The sequence below is a fragment of the Neopelma chrysocephalum genome, unplaced genomic scaffold, assembly GCF_003984885.1.
Source record: "Neopelma chrysocephalum unplaced genomic scaffold, ASM398488v2 Primary Assembly neopelma1_25, whole genome shotgun sequence".
In the NCBI taxonomy this organism is placed as follows: domain Eukaryota; kingdom Metazoa; phylum Chordata; class Aves; order Passeriformes; family Pipridae; genus Neopelma; species Neopelma chrysocephalum.
Window position 1 is genome coordinate 12,183,509 of NW_020897694.1, and position 11,294 is coordinate 12,194,802.

Here is an 11,294-nt window from a genome sequence, read left to right on the forward strand (position 1 = left end):
ACTGAGACACATCCAGAATAACCTTATATGTCCCAGCTAAACCTTCAGAACAATATTTTTTGTCAGACTTCTCATCCACGATAAGGATTTTTTTTCCTTTTTCTTACTCTCTCAAACTGCAGATCTGTGGGTAAACTCATTCTTGGATCTGAGGAGTAATAAAGAAAAATATGAGGTGCTCCCAGCCCTATGTTGAATGACATGATGAGAAAGGGGATTCAGAAAAATCACCTCCTGCTTCCTACAGCTACCTCCTGCTAGAATACATAAATACTACCTTCTAGAAATCCACATCTTAGATTTGGGAAAATTGGTGCAGCAAAGAGTCAAAGGGCAGGCAGTCTATTCACAGAGCTGCTTGACAAATTTTTCAAATAGAATTTTCAGGTTTTTTAAATGAAAAATAATACAAAATCTGTAACCTCCAAGCTTTTTCATTAATAAAATCCAGTTTCAAAGAAGCTTTTGTCAGAAAAGACTTTTCAGCTTCAGGATGGAATTTCTCTTTGAAGAAAGAAGGAGCAGGTACCATGTAAAGCAAATAGCTTGGGCTAAGGGAGACCCAGGTTCACTTCTATTCTCCAGTGGATATTTAATTATTTACCCCAAGCATAACAGCTCTGGCAGGAGAGATTTCCATCTCAAGATCTTTAAGAGCCTGCAGGGGTTAAGGTGCTGTCTTGAGAGAACACAAGAGAAGGAGCTGAACCTGGCTTCCTTATGATTTGAATGCGAACCACTAATTACTAAACTGTTTGGGGGACATTCTTAGTTAATTTCTGTAAAGTTTTTAAAAAAATGGTTTGATGAAAGTGAATTACCAAAGCATGTGAAACAGTAAGGCCATATCCATCACTAGTTTCCCCTGCAGAATAGGTACTTAGTTGGAAGTAGAGCTGAAACCCCTCTGAAGCAAAGAGCTCACCAGCAGAACTATCATGGCAAACAGACTTCCAGCTGTCTGAAAAAAGTGAGTGGCTGTGGCTTACTAGGCAGATTCAGTCCACCATATGGGCATCTCATAAAACTACAAAGTTCATCAGCTGTCTTCTCAGAATGACAGAAGTCCCATTAGGGCTATCTCAGTTTGGAACATTTTGCAATTTCCAGGCCCAGTTGTGCACCCAAGCTCCAAAATGGAGTAAGATGTGGGTATGCACTGTGCGCTCTGATTTCCACATGACATAGATGCAAACCAGATGCTGTTAACTGGATGTTCCCCAAGATGTGAAGTCATCAGAGAACAAATGGACACACCATGGTGATCTCATAGTTTGTCCTGGGGGAATGCACTGCTTTCTGATTTTGAAAAACTTATTTCCATCACCCACAGTTCAGCCTTGTTTTCCTAAGATCTTTTTCAATTGTCCCAACAAGCTACATCACAAATTAAATTTAGAACCTCTATGCCCTTTCAACCAAAAGTAAATGAAGAGTTTTCTTTGCCTTTTGTTCAAGGATCTCAGGTGACAGCTCTCTGACTCTGGCTCACTCAAATCTCCCCTGTAATAACTTTGGCCTCAGAGCTACAAGATAAGCTTTGTTGGGACTTACTCCTTTTCACTGAGTCCTGCATTATAAACTCCGATTCCTTCCCTACAAACAATACTGGAAAAAAACCAAAAAACCCACTATAAACTGATTTTCTTATATTAGCTGTGTGGATATACAGATGCCATGTTGTCTGTAAGGAAGAACTCAAATGTCAAAACATTTTGTCCTGAAATCTCTAAATGTTAACTTTCCTATCAGGAAGTGCTAATCCATGGTGATGTACTATGGTGTTTTCCAGTAGAAAAAGCAATAGCATGCATCCAAAGGGTGAATCAGTCCTAGAGGATGCAAAACAGATAACAGACAGAATGCAGCTGGCAAGCATCACGCATGATCTCTGCACGAGAAACCTTAGTACCAAAAAAGCCAGGAATCACAAGCTAGGACTGAATCAAGGATGTATTACATGTCTCAACAATCCACTGTAAAATTCATGTATGTGTACACCTTAGAGTTCAGTATATGCAGACAGAACATGTAAAGAAAGGGTTCAAGATCAGGATAGTTTGCTATCACACGTGCTAGTGAAAGGATTTATCTGGCTCATGGGAAGAAGAGAAATGTCAGTAAAAATGACGTGGTTGTGTGGGAGGACCATCTACATTGCTGTTTATAACAAAACTATCATGGGAAAGAACAGGGTCTGTAGGGTTGTGAGGTGCCTCTGAAGAAAGCTGATTAATTTGCTTCTCCTTGGATGTCAGTTCTGTGATTCTTCCGTCCTTTGTTGCTCTAGGACACGTGAAGCAGTGGGTGGTGAAGTCAAGGGGAGGTTTTTCAAGGGAGAGGTTTTTTCTCCAAAGCAACACAGTGTGCAGCCATGCTGATGGCAGCTTCTCTAGCCACAGTTACCTCTGAAGGAAAGCCAGGATGCTTACATGTGATTTACTAGGATTTCAGCTCTGCTATGAATCAGACAGAGCTCTTCTACATTCAGAGTTCAGCATATTTTTATGTTCTGTCATTTTGACATATCCCAGGTATACAGCATTCTCTTTAGCTATTATCACAGTTATCTCCTACACTTAAAACTCTGAAATAACAATGTGTGCTGCTCATTATATATATATGTGTGTGTGTATATATCTCTCTCTATAAAAATATCAGCTCTGTTAATTTTGTCAGCTCACCTTTGCAAAAGCCAGATTAATAATATAACTCTATTGATTATGCTGATGTTTTCCTGAGTGTACAAGACTTTGGGTTTGTCAAGGCTACTTCTGTTGGCCATCTGAAATCCAATGCTATTTCAAAAAGAATATATATAGGAAAAGAAACCCTAATCCCACTGGAATAAATTTTACTGTTTTCCTCAAATTACGTTCTCCTATATGCCTGATCAGTCACCAAAAAGTGTTTTACCTACAATTTTAAGTATTTAAGAGGAGAAAATGGAAAGGATTGTCAGGGATATCTTCAGTAAATATTTTTTGTGCATCTGGTGTTTAGATAAACTGTTACCTCTTTTCTAGCTATTCAGATTTTTATGCCATTTTCCAAGTATCCTATGTGATTTTATTATCATTTGTCAGAGAAAATCTCCTTTTCCCTTCTCCCATTCTCTGTTACCCCAGTAAAAAATGATGCAACTTCTAAGTGAATATAAGCATTTTCTATTTTCTCTGTAATGTACATTATGGAAAGTTGAGCAAAGAAATACCTTCCACCTGGCATGGAAATTGGTAATCTGGAGTGTTTGTTGTATAGCCAAGGACCATCTCATGGAGAAGCCTCTTTGTCAACAGAGATAAATTCTAATCCTTTTTATGCAATGCTTCTGTTCAAGATGAGGAATATATCCCATGACTTCAGACAATAGTTTTTTGGACCTTTATTACTAAGTAGTACTTAGTAATTACCAAACATTTTCTGGACCTTTATTACTAAGTAGTTTGAGGTCAAATGCAGACATTAAATTTGAATTTCTGCTTTATGAAACACTTCAAAAGAAGTAATTCAACATTATCAAATTTTTACTGCTAAAGAGATTTTTCTTCCAAACAATGCAAATGACTAGGAATGGCATGAATAGGAAGACCAAAATAAGTATCACTACTAGCAGAACTACTGTTAAAGCTTCCTAAAGAACATTAGTGCCCCCTTTTGGAAAGTGACAACAGTATCCCCTTCAATTTCATTATCTCATTCTGCATTGTCATTAGAAGAGTGTTTCTCCCTTGTTGCTATTTTTAGTCAAATTTAACTTTCATCTCTTTGTCAGCCATAGTTTTCAACTTCTTCAGGCAGATAGCACAATGATTACTCAAACCAAATTTTGAACCACAAATTAGACTAACTGGGTAGAGGAAAGCAGGCTGAGAACTGAATGAGGACAATATGAGCGTTAGTGACATTTTATTTATAGTGAATAACTTAATTTTCAGATGTGTTTGGGCAAAGATTCTTTCTGCTTTCAAAAGAAATCAAAAGATGATTATGAACTCCAGTTCATTTAAACAGGAGATAGCAAACTGATGGGGTAATAATTTTGATAAGTTGCTTGTATGCATAATTTCGTGTGCAGCATGTATGTGGCTTTATATGAAAACATACAATTAAATCAATTTTCTTTCAGCTTCTTAGTGGTATGGAAAAATAAATCTTTTTAGATAGTCATCCTAAATTGCATTTGTTGGCATTGCATTGAGTGCAAAAGCCACAGCCTCTGTTTCTGGGAGTTTCCAAAGTGGTTGCAAAAAGAAGATAAGCAAGGTATTTCTTGTTATAAGTACAGAATTAAACCTATACATTTATTTCACATTTGACTGTAATCCAAGCAGAGCAGACAGGAGCTGCAGAAAGTATTCTGCCAGACAAGAATCAGCATTTGTTTTATTTATGAGTTATTAATTTTACCTGAAGTGTGTTTCAATTACATCTTGAAGTGTTTTTCCCTTTATCTGTGAGTCAGATTTGTTGTTGAGAGCTCTCTTAGCCACCGACTCCCTTAGTGCTCTCTCAGCAGGAATGAAACATCTCCATCGTGTGGTCAACTGCAAAAAATGAGTTTTGTTTTTTTTTCTAAAAAACGGCTACAGCTCTGTATTGGGAGGGTATCAGCATTCCCATGGCTGCCTTGCCCCCTCTGGCCCCGGTGGTGGGCAGACTAACGCATTCCTCCACCCTTTTAAACACAAGGAGTTTCCATCTTCTCTTTGGATGAGGTATAGATACAGAAGCATGATCTGGAAAAATACTGAAGACAAGATGCTTGTGTATAAAGCCCTCCCCCTGCCTGTTCAGACTGATTAGGAAATAATGATTTTCCCCGTATTATTTTTTGCCAAGCCCAACCACACAGCCACTGCATACCTCAAATTAATTGCAAACAAGAAATCAACCTTGAAGTGTAAACTGACTCCAAGTACAGGGAAATTGGTAATCACTTCTTTAAAATAAAAGAAGATGACAAAATAACTTACTGTATCTGCCTCATTATGCAACTGAGGTCAATTTTAACAAGTCTCTTGGATGTCCTTTTGCCCTGTTTTAAGCTGTTGTAAGTGTTCCATTTTGTAGAAATACAGCCAGTGGTCACACATTCTTTTTTTGTTAGCAGCAGATATAAGAACCCAAGTTAAAGCTGTAAATCTTTCTTTCACCAGTCAGGGATAATTAAGGTAGAGGACAGGGATATGTGACTCAGTATGCAAGTGAGGACAACAGTAATTAAAGGAAAAAATAATTCAGGCCTTTTTTTTCCTCTGTCTTCTCCTGGACAGCCTCTAGATATGGCAGTGTAATCTAATTCAACACCTGCTTGAAACCTGCACCATTATTTCATCCAATCACATTTCTTTTTGCTGCTCCTCTTCAGAGTTACTGTCCCGTTTCCCCTTCTTCCTTATCAACACCTAACTATGTTGAAAGCTAAATTTCTTTCTTTCATACACCTCTCTATGACTAAGTGCTTTTGACAGAGAACTAAGCAGGAATTTTCTCTTTGATATAGTTTATAGTGCAGGTTTTGGTTAGCTTTATCTTAAATGAGACATTAGGAACCATAGCAAGTGTCTTGCTAGCATTGTGGTTTTACTAACCCCACTGTGTTGATGATTTTCCATACAGAATTTCCCTTCCTACAACTCATGTCTATTGACTTCTGTTCTTTTGCTGTGCACCTCCAAGAAAAATCTAACTTGATACAAGTCAAACTTTTCTCAATTCAGTAAAATATTCTTCAGCTTGTGCAAATGAGTGACATGATTCCATTGTTCACCTTCTATCTCAGATCAGAGACCTTGGGATCAGAGACTCAGGCAAGCAGTGACCTGGGTGCCCACCACATCCATGACAATGCTGGAATAACAGCATTTTGATGAAAATGTAGAAAATCCTCTTCCCGATAGCAGCATTCTCCTTTCTGTAAAGCAAATAATAGGCTTTGCTCCAACACTGTCATTTTTCAAGACTTTGAACCATTTCTCACAGCTTGGTAGATACCTTATAATGCACAGACCTACTGTTTTGCTGTGGCTAAGTATTTTGCTTCCAGACAGGGATTAATAGCTTTTTGGTTTTTCTATTTTCAGAGACGTGCAGCTGACAATTTGAGAAGACATCATCAATACCAGGTACAAACCTGTGTTTATTTTTTGGGCAATTCTTTTTTCTATGCCTCCAGAATGTTTTCATGAGGGAGAAAGAAAAAAAAAATAAAGGAAGAATTTAATGAGAAAACAGAAAAGAAAAAATAAAAGAAAACACAAAATGCATACTTATTTCACCTTGGCAAACGAGCTTAGTAATTTTGGTGTTCAAAAAAAGTTTTTGAGAAGTATGGTTGTCTTCTTTTAGGAGCAAAAGGGTATTTTCTAGAGCAATAACATGCTAACCAGTATTTTTTTCCACTGTAACATGGAGTGCCTTTATAAAGCAAACACATAGCCCCAACTCCCTGCCAGGATTCATCAGGAGCATATGTGCAGCTCACTGATGTGCTCCAACCTGCTTTCCATCTCTCCAGCTCTAGTCCCCCATAAACAATTTCTTTTCCCTTAATAGCCCCTCTGCCTGGGGTTATTACAGGATCCCCTGTAATGAGTTCTTAATCCTTCCTTCTTCAGCTTCTGCTTTTTTGAGATTATTGCAACACAATTAATAATTTTCAGCTTTATTTTGAATTGTGTTGTGTTAAAAGGGCAGCAAGTTAAACAACATGTGGGCTGTAGATTTGGTAATAATGAATTCCATATGGGAAATAACTGGATAAACTAGGACTTTTCCAACCTGAAAAAGAGACAGCTGTGGAAAGTAAAACAGGGATCTGTACAATTATGGAGAAGGTGAACACAGAGCAGCTGTTTGCCATTTATCCGCAAACTGAATACCACACAAGTAAGGCTATAGGCAGCCCTTTGAGGAAAGTGCTTATTGTTCTCCAGCCCACACTTGTAGGACTCTCTCTGGAGCCGTGTGTCCTGTTTGGGCCCCACACTACAAGAGAGATGCTAACAAACTGGAAGGAATCCAGCAAAGGGCCACCGAGATGGTTAAAGGACTGACAAAAAAAAAATCTTGGATTTCAGCCTGGAGTTGGTTAAGGGGAATATAACTGCTGTCTTAAATAACATAGTGGGTGGTTAGAGAGAATGAGCCAGATTTTTCTTCAAAGTACACAGCAAAAGAACAGGAGTCAGTGGGCACAAATTGCAGGAAGGGAAATTCTGTAAGGTAAGGAGAAACATCCTCACTGTGAGGGGAGTAAAGAATTGGAAAAAGTTGTTCAGGGAGGCTGCAGCTTCTTCGCCCCTGGAGATATTCAGCATTTGACTGGACATGGCCCTGAGCTGAATCAGACAGCCTCTAGGCATCTTTTCCAACCTAAGCAATTTCTAGGATTCTTAGAAGTAGAAGGCAACAGTGGTAACTCTCAGAGTTCAGGGTAAAAATAAATAAAACCCCAAATGGAATCTTACTCCAGCTATACTGTAGAATTAATTGGCAGAGGATTTCTGCATACTGAAAGTTTACATGAGTTCAAAATGCATAGAAAAACCTGTCACAGCCAGTTAAACCTAGAACTATCATTTCTGATTCAGAAAGTCACCGAATCTCGCAGCTCAGGAGGCTTGAGAGAGAATATCTGGAAATAGCGTTATACAGCCACACTAGACTTAATCTCCTCATGAGGCATCAGCAACTGCTTACTGTCAGGCTGCACATTACTGGCATGAGACATACCCTTGGTCAAACCCGATATACCCCTTCTCACGATAATAAACATTAGTACTTTCCATCAAAAAGCAGAACCAATTTCTAAACAGATCAAAGGCTTATACATTTTTTGTCATGCTCCTAAAACACAAAAAAGCCCAAGCAGAGCCAGTGAATGTAAGTTTAGTAACTAATACCAAGAAATTTAGCACAATGCTTTATATTTTTAGGAAGTTATGAGAAATCTGGTTAAGAGGTATGTTGCAGCAATGATAAGAGATGCCAAAACTGAAGAAGGATTGACAGAAGAAAATTTTAAGGTAGGCATTTATTTTTATGTTTATAGGTGTTTTAGTAAGATATTATAAGACTGTGAATCATATTTCTCACACTCAGTTGTTCAGGTAGCATATAACTAACTTCCTAGAGCAAGTTCTTCTACCTTGAAAATAACAGGTATTATCCAGATGGTGAAGTTTATTACTGTTCCCTGGCATAAGCCTTTTTTTCTCTCTCTTTTTTTTTTTTATTTACAAAAGGAAAAGTCAAATTAGCTTTCATACTCTGATGCTTCATCTTTCTTCCTAATTTTTAGGAGTTAAAACAAGATATTTCTAGCTTTCGCTTTGAAGTCCTGGGTTTGTTGAAAGGAAGCAAGCTGTCTAATTTGCAGACTGCAAAGATGAACAAAGACACTGCCTCTCTGTCAGAAAATGAAGAAAATAGTGAAAGTGAAGGAAACAAGAAAGGAAAGAAAAAACCCTTCAGCCTTTTTGACATAACAACGATGATTCACCCACGATCAGCCAATATTGCCTCTGAAGGGCATAATGTAAGCAATGGCTCAGCAATGATGGTGTCAGAGTCCACTCAGGAGAAACAAAAGCGTGTGAATTTTGTAACAGACATAAAAAATTTTGGGTTGTTTCACAGACGATCAAAAGCAAACTCTGTGGAGCAGAGTACAAATAAAATATACACTGTTTCTGAAGAGGTTTCCCGTCAACAGGCAGAAGAACAATGTGAGAAAACTGATGAACTGGAACAGGGAGAATTGACCATGAACTGTGAATTACATATCCAAAATCCTGACAAAAAATGTGTGTTAGCTGATTCACAAAATAACAGCAACTCTTTGGATTCACAGGAAGAGGGAAGTATTTGTATTTTAGAAACAGAGAAAATGGAGTTACAGAACTCAGAACCTGCCACACCGCAGGATCAGCTGGACAAGGCATTAGATATTAGCATTGACTCTGCTGGAAAACAGGAAACAATTATTCAGGGTGACTATGTGATAACAAGGTTGTGATGCTTACAGGAGGAAGCATTTACAAATATATATATTTTGCATAGTGCTTTTGGGGAGGGGGGAATGTTTTAAGAATTATATTAGCAAATGCAGAATTACACTTTATAGTACTCAACTGTGGCACATGATCTTGTAACAAAATAGTCAAGAGAAAAATAATATGAGGACCTTCTGTTTTGTAGCCTGCTTTAGCTTTCACGATTTGTTTTACATTTTTTAATAAATGGAAGCAACTTGTATTCTTGTACTGTTGCAATAACCCACAGAAACTTTTTAGCTATCTTTTTCAATTACAACAAATGCAATTTCTCTCATATGATAGTTGACTCCTATGATAAATATTTTTCTATGCAAATAAAAAGTAGCTTAAGAGACTTTATTTAACTTTGTAGGTTCTTAAAATATTCTGGGCATCATAATAATCGTACGTGGCTCCTGTCAGCATAATTCATGTCAAGCTATTAGAATCATTTATTTAAATTGCTAGAAATTTGATTTGTTTCAAAAGCTATACAGAATCAAAAGATAAATTATATTCTTTTATTTATTGAAGGAACATGAATACCTTTAAATTATGAAAGATTGGTCTATTTGATTATTTAATTACAGCTTCTGCCTCACAGCAACAGGAGTATCACTGTCCTGATACCATTGCTAGAAATGCATTTGCAGGGTTTGAAGACTGTGAAAAGTGTTTCTTATAGGAAAAAAATATCTGTGGTTTGCTAAAAACAGATGATGGATTACTCCCCAGGAATCCATAATCACCACAGTTATTGCTTCTTCAATGATTAATTTTTCCTAACATGAACAACCTATGCACTTTAATATTCAGCTGCTTATTAGCTTTTGCCTTTACATTACACTTGCATTTGCTAAGAGAAAGATACTTCAGGACTAAGCAAGCATGCCATGATTCCCTGAGTACCTGGATAAATATGGCAATTTTTTGAGAAGTTTTAAAAGGCAAGCCTTAAGAGAGTTTCTTTGACAATTTCAGAATTTGGGGGAACCTGATTGGATGTTTTATAAAAAATACCTAAATGTATAAAGAAAACCTGCTAGTATTTTTAATAACTGATGAGTGAGTTATTGTTTTAGTCAAAACCAGTATTTTTTAAACAGTCTGTTTCTTTTTAATTGTTGACTGGTGTCCTACATTATTAAAAATGTAATTTTTCAACTGCCCTAAGAATGACCACCCTCGAACTCTCATTCTTTTCCTCCCTGAATATACCACGTAAGTGTGGTTATGTCATTCTTAACTTCCCTAGCCCTGCCTTGATAGATTTTGTAGTTCATATTAGCCTGTATTAGGAAAACTCCAGATGCACTGTGTACATTTACATTTCAGATTAAATCCATCACATGTTACTTCCACCTTGTAGGAACTGATCCAAAGCCATATCATTCTGGATCTAAACTGTCCTGATACCGAACTGAATTTTGAAAATCCAGGCAAATCCCTCTCATCTTTATACTTTTAGGTGAGTTTTCCAGCTCTACTTGACACTTGTGCTACTCTGAGCTCACATATTGAAAGCTTCCTTCCTGCATATCTGTTTGTGTCATGGCAGATATAGTTGAACCAAAGTGGAAAATATGAGCTGTAATTGGAAAATAGTTTGTATAGCTTTGCAGCAATGCTTTCAAACCATATTTGATTCATTGATTTCCATCTTGGCCTCTTAACTGCTCTGTAGACCCTCTCTTCTTCACATCTCTCTCCTTGTCCACCTTTAGATTGTAAGCTCCTCGGGGCAGGGCCTGCAGCTTTTCTGTTTGGAAAGCACCTGAAATATTACAAGCATAAAAGGAAATAAATAATAATAAGAATGGTGGAATACCTTCATATCATTTTTATTAGGTAAACTCTTAGAGAGTTCTCTCTTCTACTGTGTGCTAAAAATGCTGTAAAGCAATTGTGTCACATGTTGTCACAGAGTTTTTATATCCCAGTTAACAGTTATTCTCCACCACTGATTTCAGTTTCTCATTCTTCATCATGGTTTGTAACACATTTGAGTCCTAATCTTATTACCCTTTCACTAGCCGAATTCAAAACAAACAGTGCTTACTCAAAAGGGCTTTCAATACATTCCAACCACATGGTTTTACTCCAGATAAAATGTGCCTGACCAGGGTATTTGTAATGCCAACATCATCATTATCAGAACAAGTTAACAACCACAGGTCTGACCTCTGTGTATTATTCTGCCATCATTAAAGCCTATGCCTCCTGTGCATGAAGTTCCCAACACCGTACAGTTAA

The 11,294-nt window shown here is 37.4% G+C and overlaps 1 protein-coding gene across 4 annotated transcripts in view; it reads left to right on the forward strand.

Annotated features, from left to right (window-relative positions):
• Nucleotides 1–10,866, forward strand: part of TRPC4 (transient receptor potential cation channel subfamily C member 4) — a 141,757-nt gene extending 130,891 nt beyond the window's left edge. For all 4 annotated transcript variants that reach the window (XM_027674472.1, XM_027674471.1, XM_027674473.1 and 1 more), the window contains 3 exons: nucleotides 6,087–6,128; nucleotides 7,941–8,030; nucleotides 8,306–10,866. In XM_027674472.1, the coding sequence (XP_027530273.1) occupies nucleotides 6,087–6,128; nucleotides 7,941–8,030; nucleotides 8,306–9,022 (849 nt within the window). In that variant the 3' untranslated portion in view covers nucleotides 9,023–10,866. The remainder of the gene's footprint in view (nucleotides 1–6,086; nucleotides 6,129–7,940; nucleotides 8,031–8,305) is intronic.
• Nucleotides 10,867–11,294: the final 428 nt, after the last annotated feature.